This window comes from Protopterus annectens, chromosome 5.part1 (assembly GCF_019279795.1).
Source record: "Protopterus annectens isolate FY-2018-M chromosome 5.part1, PAN1.0, whole genome shotgun sequence".
NCBI classification, from domain to species: Eukaryota; Metazoa; Chordata; order Ceratodontiformes; family Protopteridae; genus Protopterus; species Protopterus annectens.
The window spans coordinates 524,188,735-524,205,684 of record NC_056736.1 but is presented as its reverse complement, the minus strand read 5'-3'; the positions used below and the strand labels follow the sequence as shown (position 1 = coordinate 524,205,684).

The 16,950-nt window shown below is 39.6% G+C and overlaps 1 protein-coding gene across 5 annotated transcripts in view; it reads right to left on the bottom strand.

Annotated features, from left to right (window-relative positions):
* Positions 1–752: 752 nt before the first annotated feature.
* The window catches only part of LOC122803500, a 601,463-nt gene continuing 585,265 nt past the window's right edge, over positions 753–16,950 (bottom strand). For all 5 annotated transcript variants that reach the window (XM_044073138.1, XM_044073140.1, XM_044073137.1 and 2 more), the window contains one exon: positions 753–3,672. In XM_044073138.1, coding sequence (XP_043929073.1) covers positions 2,378–3,672 — 1,295 coding nt within the window. In that variant the 3' untranslated portion in view covers positions 753–2,377. The remainder of the gene's footprint in view (positions 3,673–16,950) is intronic.

Below are 16,950 nucleotides of genomic sequence, written 5' to 3'. Positions count from 1 at the left end.
GCCATTTCATGAAATATTCCTTTTTTCCACTATCATTCCTCTGGCTTAACGCTGTGAAAAATGATCTGCCTTCAGCTATAAAGCTATGGTCAGGATCAATATATGCTCCTTGATCCTCAGCAAATCCACTAGCAATGTTGTCCCAAATAATAAAATTGCAATACAAGCTGAAGATAGGAATAAGTGATGCCTTCCACAATTCACTGTGGCAGCCTTGCTGAGAACCTTGTATTCCTATCCACTGAATGAAACAATCTGAAACTGCACTTCTGCATGCAAACACTGTAACAGCAGATAGATTTATACAATTATAATCTTTATATAGACATTACATTAATACCTGTTTACTGTAGCAGTAACAATTTATACCTATAAGTAATTAGATTTTTTTCAGTTCAAGAGCAATTTAGTGGGTGTGTTTTGTGCATTATAAAAGTGATGGCAGTAGGTAGGTGGGACAAGGGAGTGGGCAAAGATGGAACCAACCTTGCACATAATGCAGAACAATCAGTTTCTGTAAATACATGAGTTCCAAACTAGATGCAGTGTAAGTGATAAGAAGGCAACCAATGGCTGAGAGTGGTTTAAAAAGGAAATCCTCAACAGTGTACCTTTGAGAAAAAGGCCAGGAAAAGACACTCTGTATACAAGAAAAGAACAATCTCTCCAATAATTTGTTTTGCTATGGATATCTAAAAATACTGCTGGTACAAGGGAATATTTGCACTCATAAAAAGGGGTAGGTTTTCTGCTGTAGTTTCTTAAAGTTGCTTTTAATTTGTATTATTTCTCATCAGGAGATTGGGCTGCCTATCTCCTCTAGCTTACTTTTCTAACAGATGGAGGGCACCATTAACCCAAATCATTTTAACAAAATATCAGCAAATGTGTTGCCCCACAGTGGCATAAAAACAATCTTAACCAAGCCGCAATGATTTTTTTTATTAAAAAAATGACAAAGTGTATTACAAAATGACCATAGTTATTAACTATGATTTTGCATACACTGAGCAACAAAACAAATTCTCTAACAATTCAATCCTTACCTATGCAATACTTAAGAGAAATCAAAAATAAAATACAAAAAGTGCATACCACAATCAAAAACATAACAAGGAACAGTTAGAAACTCTCTCACTGACAGGTTGGAAAAAGCACATCATACCATGTTAAGCAAACATTTCTTTAGTCCAAGCAGAATTCAGCGACTCTGATACATGAAGATAATCTGAGGATGCTGCCTAAAACTTAGCAGTACAAAAATACAGTGACCATGAGAGCGTAATAATTCAGCAGGGTGCTGTAAGAACTTTAGTTTTATCTCCTGGTACCACATGGTCACTTGAATACTGCTGCTTAAATTAGTTTTTTAACATAGCTAGCAAGACAGTCTCAACAGGGGATTGCCAATACGCTGGTTGCATGCACTGAAAAAGTAAAGTCATGTGATTTCTGCATGTTACTTGCTTGTGCAGATATAAAAATGATGACCGACCAGTTTCTTTAAAAGGTTCAACACATAGCTAAACCTCAAAAGCAGCACTGACCAGTCAGTTCTGGTTAGCAAAGCATAAATAAACACAACAATGTATATCAGGTAAACAAGTGTACAACCTATAATGGAAGTGCTTTTTTTTCTGCCTGGTGTTAAGTAATGTAGCTCTAGGAGTATTTCACCACAAGAAGCTTAGCTGCCATAACGGCTAGGGTATTTACAGCATTTTCACTGGAGAACCTAGTTGTAGCCTTCTTGAAAATCTGTTTGGCTACCATTGCTATCCATTGTCTCATGAAGCTTGTTTTTATCCAACACATCCAGTTTTTCAAAGAGCTACTTCTATCATTAATGTCAGAGGACTATCACATTCCTGGCCCGAGATAAGAAATCCCTGTACAGGAACAGTTTTTCAGCTTCTCTTTGAGGCAGACATAAAAGTTGCTAGTGTGTTTGTGTACTGATTGGAATCTTAACGTCTACTGCTATTTGTATTTCATTTGCCACCTTAACACTTCAGATTCAATTTTATTATGGTGTTTACTTCTAAGAACGTACAAGTTTAAGCAGTCGAAATATAGAATGAAAAATAAGATGAACAACAGAGATATTTAACAGAATTATGCTAATAGAATCCATGAAAAAATAGAATAATAAAAACAGCACTAACATGTGATAACTTTTTTTTTCTAGTCTCTTTTTCACTGGTTCTTATATATCTTTGTTATCAAGTTTGCACACCTAGAGGGTGATATAATTCCTTTCTACAATGTAAAACCTGATCATATAAAGAACAGTGAACAACATGTGGTCAATTATAAAATGAAGTCAGTATGCTGGCCATTTTGTAAAATTTACCAAAACATGTTTAGCTATTATGATTTACAGAACATCTGCATCTCTTTCTGCTTTTGCACTTATGGCATTGTCCTTAAAGATAAATCTAACATCACACTCTGTACTTAATGGTTTAATCAGAAAGCAACAGGTTCCTTCTTCAATATATCCACTCTGACTGTCTGGAAGCAGTTTCTCTAACCTAGTTTTCAAGTCCTCTTCCACATTTCTCCGAAGCCAAACACACTGCCTTTCAACAGCAATTACTGTGCCAAGGTCCTGAGCTTCTCTGAGTATGCTTTCCTGAGTACTATGAAAGAGATAGGAAGCAGGTTCCTGACATTTAAAAGCTTTCCTGTCAATATAGCCGCGACAATACAGCCGAACTACAAATGGGGCCTGCTCAGAAACTCTGAAGCGGAATACTTCTTCAATGCCATTGTCTATTGCAACAGGGTCCTTAATACTGTACAGATTGTGGAAGGCTGCCACATCATGAAATATGTGGATGTCTTCAAAGCAAAACTGGAAACTGTGACTCTCACTTCTCTTGAGATAATCAGCCAGGAGAGAGGTTGTATTGCAATGCAATGTAAGTAAATATGGTACATGAACCAGAATGGATTTATAATCCAAAAGGGTTAGAATTCGTGAACGGACCCCAGAATCAAACAAACTGCATGCAAACTCTGGTTCTGACAGTACATTATGAATTGCATTTGCCAAATCATGTCCACTAAGCTGTGCATTATCTGGGTTTGTTCCATGGTTAGCACTGTGTTGACCTTTAATTCTATACAACACTTTCAGAATTTTGAAGCACAAATCTTCATACTGTCTGCAGACAGAATCACTGAACTCTGCTGTTCTTGCTGCACTATGTTTTGAAGTAAACACTCTCCTAACTGCTGTAACTGGAAGTCCTTTGAAGGCAGTTACTCTCTGAACTAATCGCTGGTAACATTTATACCGCCTTTTGCTCAGGAACATCCCCTCATGTTCAGAGGGATGCACCAAAGGGAAAGTATCCCGCACAAGTTGAGCCACAGAAATAACACTCTGCTGCAAATTACTTGGTTCTATCTCATTCCAAATTTCCTGCAGTTCTTGAACTATCAGCGGATCCACTCTGGAGTTCTTCTGAAGTTCCTGCAAACAGTCCACCAACCCAAGGTTTGGCTGCTGAAATGGCAATTCTTCCTGTACCTCAGTAAGGCAGTCTCTGAGAATGAACTGAACAATAACTGCAGGGTGCATGTCCTCCTCTTCTGAATACTGCATCTGACATGCCTGCTGCAGTAGTTCTAGCAATAATTTTCCTCTTTGAGACAGTTCCATTCCTATAAGGCAAATGTAAATACATTAAAAAAATCTGAACTGGAAGAAAGTGACAAAAGTCTTATTCTGATTTATTACTAACATTTTATAAGTGCTTTCTTAAAAGATGGAATTATTTACACTTACATACTACAGAACTATGTAATTTTCTAATTTCAGGAATGATATCCATATTCTTTAGTTATGTGCATGTAAGTAACTGTGCAGACTTTTCACTGGAATCCATACTTGTCTTTATATTTTTACACATTTCAATGTCACCCTGAAAATAATCAGTGTATTTTTACCACTTAGACTAGCCATTTTTGTAAAATGTGCATATTAAAGAGCTAAATACAATCCCTAACATTTAAGAGCACGACATACTTAGGTAAAATATTTAGAATACTAGGAGCTTCTCTTCAGAAGGGGAACTGTGCCGATGTGGTACATTATACCTTTTTGTTACTCTGATCAGCATCCCTCCCCCAAAATGCAACACTTACTGTAGGATCTCAATTGATGCATCTCAAGTTGTAACCAATAGCAACAACATTCTTAAAAGCTACATTCAGCACTAACAATGAAAAATCATATATTTTAAACAAAGTCTATATCCAGAACTAATAATGGTAAACTATATATTTTAACTGGATTCCTATTACAAGAATGAAAGTTCACTAGTTCGAACTTGTAATAGGAAGCCTCACTTCTGCGAAAGTTCACTTTAACGAAAGTGAACTTTTGCGTAAGTGCACTTCACCGAAAATACCGCAGCACAGTGGAGGACATAAAAAAACAAGCTATGTCCTCCACTATGGTGCGATAGTCATGGACCTTAGGGTTAGGGCACGGGTTATGGTAAGGGGATAGTTAGTAAAGCTATCCCCTTACCCTAACCCATGCCCTAACCCTAAGGTTCTTGAGTATCGCACCATGGTGGAGGACATTGCTATGTCCTTCACTGCGCTGCAGTACTCACGTACCTTAGGGTTAGGGCACGGGTCATGGTAAGGGGATAACCCTACGGGCTATCCCCTTAATATGACCCGTGCCCTAACCCTAAAGTCCATGAGTACTGCACAGAAGTTCAGTACAACACCCGTTCGTTGTACTGAACTTCGCGTAAAAGCACTTTCGATTAAGTGCACTTTCGCTGCAGTGAGCATTCCTTGTACTACTTTGAATTAGTGAAAATTCGATCTAGTGTATGGAACCCATTTTAACTATGCTATGGAGTTAACATTATGGTTATTGGATCTTTTACTCATCCTAGGGAGAAGCATTACAGGTTTGCTGCCTTTGAAGGGTCAGTAGGTGCACTGTTGTGGTAAACCATACAGATGAGAGTTCAATATGGAGCAACTTTTTTAACATGTGGCACTTCCTCCATATGTTCCAGATGGTGGCTTGTGTCTGAAGTTGGATTTAGTATTCATAACACTATGTTTCTACTATGACACAGAAACTGACAGCTGATGACAAACTGGGCGCCTTATTTACTTTTCTCTGTCTTGTCTTTCCCTCCCAGCTTCCTCATGTTCTACACCATGACCTTTTCTTATACTGCTCCAGACTTTGTAGCATCTTGACGGCTTCCACTGAATAGCCTTACATACATACATACATACATACAAATATTTCAAAGCACAGGCGTTAATGCCCTTCTTGCTTGCCAATATACCAAAACACTTGTTCCCATAATAAGTGTCCAGGCTGTTCTTAAAACTATGTAAACTAGTTCTTGCTTTAATGTAATTTGATTATCTGTTCCATGTATTGGCTTCTCTGTCAGAAAACCCATTATTACACTTCTTATTCCTACAGAACCTTCTACACAGGTTACCTGATGATTCTCTAGTACTTTTGGTTAACCCCAAACATTCCCAGAGGTAGTCGTCTCTAAATGCCCTGTATACCTGAATAAGATATCCTCTTAGAGATCTGTAAGAGACAACTTTTTTTTAGCCTTAGTTCTGGAAGTGTCACTGAAAAGATGGGGTCTTCAGAAATGCAGACAGCATTCCACACAGGGTAATCCCAACTGTTTGTGAACTGAAAAGGGTTGGGAGGGTGGCCTAATGGTTAAGGTGTCTGCCTTACAAGCACAAGGTTCAGGGTTTGTGTCTCACAAAGGATAATTGGCTAGGCTTAAAATGGCTCGCAAGGGCAGTTAGCTTAGTACTAATCTATGAACCTATGAAATTTTAACCTCTGTTGCATTTTAGTATTTTTTCTTGTTTACTCAGAATTCCATACCTTTCCCATCATCTTCTCACAAGGACTTTTCACCTGCAAGTCATTTAAAATAAGCACCCCAAGGCCTCCCTTCCTTCTGTTGCTGACACTTCACCCTCAATAGACAGTCGCTCCTTAAGTTTGTTTCTTTACATAGAATCAATTATTTTAACCAGTCCTAAGTGTCAATTTATTAGTTTCTGCAGTTTAGCCCATCCCTGCTTCATTCTTTCCATGTAACTCTTTGTAGCCACCATTTATCAACAGTTTCTGTAAGCTGCCATGCTGCTAACATTTTACCCAGGTTACCAACTTGTTACCTAATTGAAGACTGTTTAATATTGGTAATGGACTATGTTAAGTGCCTTGCAAAATGTTTTAAAAAACATCCACACCACCACCTTGGTTTACTATTTTAGCTATCTAAAGAATTTGAGATTTGTCAGACATACTGGCACTTTAAATCAATGTTAAACAGTGTCCTCCAGTTTCCTGTCTTCCATGCATTGAATAAGACTTTCCATCAGAAGGAATTCCATCTCTTTGAGTACTATAAAAATGAGAATAATTGGCCAATAGTTTTCATTTTCTCTCCAGCTTCCAGTTTTGTGAAGTGTCTTTGAGAGACAGTGCGATTGTGTGTGCGTGTGTGTGCGTGTGTGTGTGTGGGTAACTTTTTTAACAATTTCTTACACAATTTTCAAAGTGCTTTTACTAACACACTACGTAGAATGCTTGGTGAATCCCAGTATGCCCATAAAAAGTACAATTTAATGGAATGCATTATAACTACACCATTTGTATAAACATAGTTATGCTGCTCTGTGTTATACTTTGGAAGAGGGTAGGGTGTTTGTGCTTCTCATAGCCCCTGCCCAATGACAATTTTGTTTGTGCTGCATATGGAAGGTGGAGGGGAGGGTGCTAAGCATTGTTATCCCTTTCAAGCATAAGGAAATCGTTACCATCTACTAACATATTTTGTGGTGTGCTTGTGTAAGTAGAATTCCCACAACACACTTCCACCATTTCTAAACACTGCGATTTTGTCCATTTACCAAACCCATTTTCATTTTTAAATGTTCATGCATGCATTTTCCTCTGTGAAAGGACTTGGATCAACACTCCTAGCCAAAATACTCCCACCAACTACCTCCCATCATCCACTACTGTGAAAAATAAGAATGAGAACCTGCTCCGTGTTTTGCCTTTTTCCTGTGTCACCCTCCATCAAAATTTTCTTCTATTTGTTAAATGTCAGTATCGCCCCATAAGGTTCTTATGTTCCTCAATACGCCTGTAAGCATCCTACTTCCCAACATTAAGCTGCCTGACATTCTTCCTCATCTACACCTTTGCACTGAATGTTTTGTAGCCTTTTTTATTATTTTCCATTCTTGCTCTGCTGTTATTTTGTTTTACTTGTATAACATTTTCTTCTGAATACTCAGCCACATCCTTTGAAATGCAGTGTTTTCCTTTTCTTTCTACGCTTTGCTGATTAACTTTATTCACCAATGTATTGCTTGTTTGATAGCAGACTTGATTTGCACCAATTGTTCCTCTAATCCACTTTTCAGTGGGTACAGTATTAATACACCATCTTGTTGCCCCATCCTGATGGAGTATCCTTTTCTGACGTACACTGCTTTTGCTTACTAGGACTACAACACAACAAATTTGTTATGATGAACCACATGGTACAGTCATCATTTCTCCTTAGACTCCGCCCCAACTCACAGCATTATTTAATAACTCTCTTCTGCCCCACTTATAAGCACTAGTTTTGGAACCATGTCCTTCTGCTTAGGTTTAATAGTAGTTTCTTTAAGCCTGTCTCTGAATAGCACCAAAAACTCTTACTTCTAAAACATCCCGATTGTGAACTGTTACAATTCACATATGGTATATTCTGCTCTACAGCAAGAATTTCTCTCAGGTTGGTATTGTTAGGATCAGTTTTCATCCTGGATGCAACATCCTTCCCTCTTTCTATGGTGATTTAATGTGTTTGCTGTTGCCTTTTTTGTCCCACTTCTACACGTTACTCATTGATAAACTAACTCCGCAGCCTTGAATCACACTGATGGTGAAAAAGATCATATTCCCCTCTTGAATCACTGCAACCAGTTCAAGTGGCCCTTTACTCAATTTATAGGAAATTGTTAACACCTCTATAGCTTTTCGTTCAATATGCTCTTCTTTTGCCTGATGCCCCGAAGGACTGTCTCCACTCCTGTTGCACAGTACTGAACACAAGACTCACCCTTTCTCTATGCTGTACATTTTTGATCAGTGTTTTTTTTTGTTGGTGCTGTAGGGGCTAGGTAATGATTCTCTGTATTTCCTGACTGACCCCCCACACTCAAACACAGCTATTTCAACTGTTTTCTTATGAAGCAATAACAGTTATTTTCTAAGTTCTTAATTCCTTCACCAGATAGCTGCAGACCATTAGATATTGCAAAGCTACATTTTTTCAAATGGCTGCTAAGACACCATTGAAAACAAATCCCTGACATGTGGACTGTGTGAAACATATCAGCTATGCCTTTTCCACAGACTAATAATAGCTGAGAAGTTCCCTGTGCACGAGACATAAGTTTAGGATACTAAAAACATGGTAGCCTATATAAGGATTGTATCAGGGGACTCAAGCCCACTAATTTTTGGTAAAAGATGTTGGGAAGATGCCTCACCTAAATCAATGATTTTGGGCCTGTGTGGGGAGTTGGGCACCACATGGGTGTTGTCAGTTTCTTTAACATCTATCTCCTTCAAATGCTTCTCTTTGCATTTTTTAAAAATGCCAAATAAATAAATAAAATAAAATAAATAATACTCCTGTTGGTAAAATAGGCAAACAATTGACAATTAAAGATGTCATGCTCAGGAACTAAGCAGGACAAGCAATAGGAATGAAAGTTCCTGTGTGGAATTTGTTTTCTCACACATAAGGCAATTACTGACTTTAACTACATTAGTCAGAAATAACTACCAGTAAATGGAATGAGAAAGGTTCCCAACACTATAGTTAGCTTTGATAACTGTATGGGCTTTGGCTTGACTGATAAATTGATGACACCCACTGGAAGCATTCTGCTCTAGACTGTCACAGCAAGAAATAAATGAATAAGGTGCTGTTTGATGACTCCTATATACCACAATGTCAGGTAGGGAGGTCTGGTGCTCGGGCTGACCGTGGACTCCTGTATGCAGCAATTCCCAAGATTCAGTAATGCAACAGTGACTTCAATGAACATTTCATTCTATACCAATATATATATATATATATATATATATATATACAAGTTCAAACAAGTAACTAGTAGCTAGGTAGACAGTGATGTCCATCCTCAAGCCACTGGCATCCTTTCCAAAGTCCTAAATGTTATACAGCTGTCCCTTCCTATCATGATACCAGTCTAAGCACTTACCATTCTGTTCTGTCCACCTTCTGCTGTACTTCTCAAAATCAATCTCCCGGCAGTACTCTTCTTGTATGGTCCCATGCTATTCAACTGCAAGCACCTACTGTGGAGGAAGCTATCATTTTGTTCCATGTCCTTTAAGAGGTGGCGTAAAGGATGCTCTCCTCTGGTGTCCTGTGCAATTTCTCATGAGGACTTTCCCTTGTTCTCTAGAACATGCATGTTCATGGGAGATGTGACATCTGCACTGAAATGGCATACATTGTGGAGATATAGAGCTGGAGGGCTATCTGTGCTTTCCATTAGCTGTCATTCTTGACTCCATGGTTAGTTAAATCCATATTCTTTAGGACAATGTCTCGGGCACTAATTAGGACTTAGTAGAGTTTGTGTGGAAGACGTACACTGTTGCACCCTTGTCAGGCCTACCCAAGGTTATACAGTTTGTTGTTTTACAGATTTGAACCATTTACCACATCCACTTCACTGTACACATTCGAACATTCCACTATACACAGGTGGATTAGTAAAGTGTCACAACTAAGATAATAACAGAATAAGTCCTCTTTTGAACTGCAACAATAGAATATGTCGGTGCACCCAGAAATTTAATTTAGGAGGAGTGACTCAAATGGAAATGCTGCTGGAGTAAATCCTTTTGTCTTCAGCAAATAATACGCTGTGAAACAAAGTCTCCACCCCAGTTAAGTGCTTACCTGGCAGCACCAGACTGCTTATCCTACAATAAAATAAATACAGGTAGTAGCTAGCAAAATGGTGGTTTCATTCCCCATCCTCAAAGGGCACTGCTGAGGGATTACAGAAACATGTTATACAAAGTATGTAAGTTAAGGAATTACAGTTATTTAAAAATATACCATTCATTTCCAGCTGCTTGCCATATCCTGTTAGCTGCACAGAGCTTATAAGAAGTTTGTTTCTACAAATAACAGATACATTCTTACTGTAACAGCTGATGTATGAGAAGACACTTCCTTGATGGGCTTTTGCTTGGACTCATCTTCACCATCAATTACCATTCAGCACTAAAAAAGAAGACCTGGTGACATCTGCATGCCTATAATGATTCACGCCATTATATAATGAGCTGATACATAAGTGAGTGTGACTGTGAGATCTGCAGTCAACCTCCATAACAGTAGTATGCACCTTCCTGACAAAACAGTATATAATGAGGACGCCATGACACTTACATTATTAGCCAAGTAATTACAAGCATATACTTACATGATGTGAATGCAACTCCAGCAGTTAAGACTGGTGGAAAGACACCTAGGCTCAAGGGGTTGAAGGAACAGCATTCTTATACCATCAAGGATGGTCTTCTCATAGAACAACTAATGTAAGAATCTGTTATATGTAACATCAAGGGCCTTCATTGATGGATCCTTAGTTGGGATGAGTCTCAAACAGTAATCATCAGGGTGGAAGGAACCCAATGACCATGTAAATACAAAGTTCAGAAAGCTGAGTAATGCAGCATTGTTTTCCCAAATGATCTTGACTTCTGGAGATGTGTGACAATAATGCTTGATAAAATTGCACACCAAAGACCAAATGGCTACAGAGCAAATATCTGTAATGGAGAAAAAGCCATTCCTTGAGTGGACTGAGCTTTGACAATAAACTGGAGAGTTTGCTTGCTGTGAACCCTCCCCTCCCCTCCCCTGCAGCAAGAAGTTGAACAGGTGGTCTGTCTTTCCAAATTTGGCACCCATTTTAGAAAACACATATAACAAAAGGAATGTGAAGAGCCTTCTGTTCCCTGGTTTCTATCCCTGTGAAGAAAACCAGGAAAATCACTGGTTCAAGGACATCTTCAAAACAACCTTCAGAAAAAAAGTAGATTTGTCTTGAGGAACAGCTTGTCTTTGTGAATGACTACATATAATCATAAATATAAAAACTCACATATCCTACTTTCAGAGGTGATGGCTACCAGAAAAGTTTCCAAAAATAATCTTTGACTTAGCTGTACTTCCAGGCTCAAACCATGGATGGACAAGCTTGTCAACAAAGAATTTCAAAAGTTACAGACAGGAAAGGTTTTTCAATGGAGGAAACAGATTCCCTTAAATAACGGCTTGACCAGCTAGTGCTGGGTAACAATCCTGCCATTCACAGTGCTGTGATACCCAGAGATAGCCGGCACATGTAAAGTTAATCAATCCATATAGCTGCCTCAGAAAAGTCACCAGAAAACTGAATGACCAGATTGCTACAGGGTATTTTTATTTGTTTATTTATCCTTTGCTGTCCAGGTTAGTCCTACTAAGCTAGTGGTCTCTTTTCAAGGGAGACTCAGGGTGGTATTTATACTGCTAGGGAAGATTTGCCCAGGGCATTAGGGAAGGTATGGTTGTGTAAGATATTACCATAACAGTAGATATCATACTTGTCACTGTTGCAGTATTCTTTACAGCTGGGATATCCCGAATGTATGGCCAGCATAACAAAGCCTTTACACCTTCCAGACGCCATATATCAAACGTACATCCTACGTCCAAGGCATAAGGTACATATCTGACATACGAACACCTAATACTCAGAACTAAATTGCCCCAAAAGAACCACATTAACCCAAGAGGAAAGCATTAATGTACAGCCAGGAAGAGAAAGAAAAAACAATCATCCAGAAGGAAAGTAATAGAGAAGAAAATGGAGAAGGAGGTAGGGAAAGAATACTGCAACACTGCAAGGCAGGACATCTACTGCTATGCTAAGATCTTACACAACCGTACTATTTCCTTCCTTATCATTGTTGCAGTATTCCTTACAAGTGGGAGAGTACAAACACTACTGAAGAGGATGGCAGGAGGAAGTCATAGAGATGCCCTCTAAAAACCCATGAAGGATGGCCCTAGCAAAACCTACCCTGGCTCTTGAAATGACATCCAACTTGTAATGTTTGGAAAAAGTGTCTACAGAGGATGAAGTAGCAGCTTCAAAATGGTTATAGTATCCAGACCCTTGAAAAAAAGCATCAGAAGAGGGAATCACCATGGTAGAATGAGCATGAACAGAAAAAGAAAGCTGTTTTTCATGAAAGGAATAGCAAAAGAAAATGGCCTTAGACATCCAAGAGGAGATGGTTTGCTTAGAAAGAGCCAAACCCAATTTTTCAAAATGAAATCTTTTGTCTGAGCTGCCTGTGTAAATTCAAGGTATGAAGAATCCTCTCACTAGCATTCTGTGGAGAGGGGGAAAAAGGACGGAAGATGAATTGCTTGATTCAAAGACAAATAATTGACCACCTTGGGTATAAAAGAAGGATTAGTATGACGAGACCCTGTCTTTATGAAAAAACAAAAAAGGTGAAACTGCCATGAGCGCCTAAAGTTCAGAGACTTTCTTAGCAGAAGTAAGACTTACCAACAGTACAGTCTTCCAAGTACAGTACAATAAGGAAGAAAAAAATGCAGGCTCAATTGGAAACTAAGGTAATTTCTCCAGAACTAAATTAAGGTCCCAAGGAGGAACAGGTTTTCTTATGCTTTCTAGGGGGCCTAATATGAAGGAATCCTTTCAAAATTGTTTGACTTCAAAACAAAAAGCAAGGATGTATTCAAAGGCAGACAAGCAAAAATAGCTGACAAATGAGCTTTAACAGATGACTATGCCATATGAGGATTGAGCAACTCACACAAATAAGAAAGGGCAGTAGGAATACCCTGAGAAAAAGAGTCCAGGTTATGCATGAGACACCAAGCAGAAAATCTATTCCATTTAGTCACAAAGGATTTTCTAGTAAAAATTCAAAGTGTATCCTCAGAAAATTGATGTCTAAAACGAATCAAAACCCTATCAACCAGAGAGTCAACTGAACAGCAGGCAAGTGAGAATGAATGAGAGATTCCTTTTTCTATGTAAGAAGATCCATCCTATGAGGTAATTTGTGATGATTGCCCCTGGACAGATGAATCAGAAGGGGGAACCCAGTGCTGTTTGGGTTAAAAGGGAGTCACCAACAAGATTTTTGGCCTGTTGCACAAGACTTTGTGCATGACTTTTGGTAGCACAGAGGGGAATAGGCATACAGAAACATCCCCTTACAAGATAAAGACAAGGTGTCCACTTTCCAGGCCAGAGGGCTTGTCAATCTGATAAAGAATTGGAGAAGGGATCTGTATCACTTTGTCGAAACCCAACTTCAGCGAATGGCCATTTATTGAACACAAATCAGTGAACAGCCGTTCATCTAAAGTTCACATCAGACGTTTCCCAATGAAATTAGTTAGTTGCCCAATACTCACAGTGACACACACACTGCGTCCCTCACACCCCCCTACTTATATATACCAACCCTGAGATGACATTACAGCGGAGAAAAGGGCAAATTTCTATATGATGGCCAACTAACTCACTTCCATGGGGAAAACATTTGCTGATGTGAACGTTTGACAAACAGCTGTTAATTGATTTGTGTTTAATGAACATCCTTTCACTGAAACTGAGTTTCGACTACCTGATATAGACCCCTAGGGAAGTTGTCTGTTCAGAGGGGAGGCAAAAATATCTACTTGAGGAGTACTCTGCTGATGAACAATGTCCAGGAACACCTCCATGTAAAGCATTCATTCAGAAGGCTCTATCCTGGACCTGCTCAAAGTGTCTGCCACAAGGCCATGGTCTGAGGGAATGTAAACTACCTGAAGAACTGGTGACGGACCCCAAAATTCAAAGCCCAAAGAGCCAGCCTGAGGGTAAGACTTTGTGCTCTCTTGTTTGTTGATGTACTACATGACTGTGGCATTGTCTGTGAAAAATCTTTATAGAACATGGAACCCCAAAGAGATCAGAAAGCATGAAGGGCCAGAATGAGAGCACTCATCTCACTGATGCTGACATGGTTGATGAGACCAAAGTCCTTGGACCTTGAGATTGTTGGAGGAAGCTCCCTGACTTTGATCGGATGCATCTGTGTACAGCTCCTACATGGAAAGAGGAACATAAAAAGATAGACCTGGATTCAGGTAAATCTGGTGACTCCACCAGTAGAGCTAGAGCTGGAGGCAGGGTAAGAAAGGAGCTGGAAAATCTAGAGGATGGCAGTGCTGAAGCCAAACAGCCTTGAGATACCACTGAAATTTTCTTATATGGAGTTTGGCAAAGAGAATCATGAGAATAGTGGATGCCATATACCCAAGAGCTTGCAGAAATTCCCTTGTAAGAAGGTCTGGAAGAGGAAGAGGAGAATTGAAAATAAGTAAACAGAGGACCTTGGGGGTCTGGAGACAAGACATCATTTATATGGTCTGAATCCTGCATCCCAGAAACACTTGATCTTGGGGGGGGGGGCAACAATGTACAGAAGAAGCATAGTGAATTGAATATTCTGAAGCAGGAGCTGCTGAGAGGGGGGGGGGTTGCATCAAAAATGTCATCCAAATAAGGGAATACTTGAATTCCCTGAAGTTTGCAGAAGGCTACAATTGGGCTCAGACATCTGATAAAGACCCTGTAATGTGAGGAAGGATCAAAGAAACATAAAAACTTCCTGAAGAGAGGGTGAATAGGAATGTGTCCATTAGCAGCCTTCAAGTCTAAGGACACTAGAGAAGCTTGGGGAAGCAACAGTGGAAACTGCGTCTGGAAAGACAACATCTTGAAGTAAGGAACTTTTCTAAAATTGTTGAGAAAGGACAGTACTAGAATGGGACTCCCAAGACTCCTCTATCCTGGGAACAAGAAACATCCTGGAGTAAAAGCGCCTGCCCCACTGAGAAAGGGGAACAGGCTGGATGGTCCTCTGTACCAAAAGGAAAATGAGGCAACTGGCAAGGAAAATGTTGAGAAAGGTCTAGAATGAGAGAAGGGACCTCCAAACCATGAAATAACCATTGTTGATAATAGAAAGTACCCAAGGGTCTGTGGTAATCTGTTGCCAGACAGGGAAAGAGAGAGTCAGCCGGAGGGATAGAGGAATCTGGCCAAAGGGTAAAAGTGACTGAATGTCAGGAAAAGCAGACTTTTGACCCTTTGTACCATGAGAAGACTTGTTAGGAAAAACACTTGAAAGAGTGTTTACCTATAGAAGGCTATGTTGCCTATGGACAAAGGCAGGCCTAGATGTATAATTTCTCTGAATTGTATGAACAGCAAAAAGAAAAATTTGTTTTAGATCCTGCGTAATTTTATCCTTACGTTGTAGGGTCTTAAAAAGCTCAGCAACTGCAGTGCCAAAGTGTTTCTGGTTCTCCAAAGGAGAATCCAGGGATTTAGCCTTCATGTCTTCAGGAAGAGCCTGCAGGTGCAACCAAGAGTACCTCCTCATCATAGATCTAGATGCAGCAGCCCTAGAGTAGGCATCAGTAGCAATACAGCTGCATTTAACAGAATGACAAGCCACCTGAAAAGCAGAACTCACAAGAAAAATGGCAGAAATGTTTGCCTTAGTCAAGCATATCAATCAGAATGCTCTCAAGCTTGGAAAGAAAATGCCCTCAAGCTTAGCAAGAAGTGCCAGTACATACTTAGTCATATGGTTCTGGTAGTTTAAAGGTCTGAAAGTTAAAGTAGTAGAAGTATACAATTTTTCTCCATACAGCACAACTGTTCTTATCACAAGGTAAAAGCTTAGAGTATTACAGCAACTTAGATGGTTTATCAGTATCCATAGAAATATCAGTTGGATCAGAGAAAGGACTTTTATACAAAAACGTTTGAGCTTCAGGAATTTTATAGAACCTGTCAGGCTTCTTTGGGGCAGGAGGGTGGGAATCAAGGCACTAAAATGCTGAAGAGAAAGTGTTCAAAACAGCATCCAAAACTGGAGGGACAGCAGAAGGCCTAAAAGAATCTACTTGCAAGAGTTCCCAGTACTGTTTCCAATGTCAGAAACCTGGGAATAATCCCACATAAAGTGTGCCATCACACAATCCAGGTATCACCAAAGGACAAATCCTCCCATAGGGGAATCAGGAGAAATTAAACCTTCTTCTTCAGACCCCAGGGAAAGAGGAGAGTGGATTTTAAAAGAGTGTGCCAGTAATTAACTTCCAGAGTCTAAATCCAAGTTTTCTTCAGAGGAGTCAGATTCCCTAGGACATTTGAAAGGAGTAGAAGACCAGGGAAAAGAAACAGGAACAGATAATCCTTGAGGAGACTTTAGATCTGTAAGAACGTAGAAAAGCCCCCGAGTAAAATCCTGCCATTCTTTGTGTGGATCCTTAGCCACAGGGGCCATGTGCCTGGCCTTCTGCTTCTTTTTTTTGAAGTATATCAGCTTTAACAAATCTGGGAGGTTCAGACCCTTGCTAGGATTCAATGAGGATACCAGGCACATCTTCCCAAACAGGTATTTTGGGAATCCTCCTATGCCTCTCCAATATAATTGGCCGCAGTTCCTCTCCACATCTGCAGCAGACATAGGTAGTACAACCTCAGCAGATGCGCAGGTAGGCAGCCCAGTGCTGACTTTTTTCTTAAGGGGCAGCTAAATGTCAAGGTGGGAGGATTCAGAGGCCATTGTAACCTAAGCTAATAGTTTTAGACACTGGTTTTCCACATAAATGTAAAAGGAATGAGTCTTAGGGACAAGCACCTAACAGATCTCACACTGAGTATGGTCACACACAGCACACAAAAAAAAAGGCACTGCTCATGTCTATC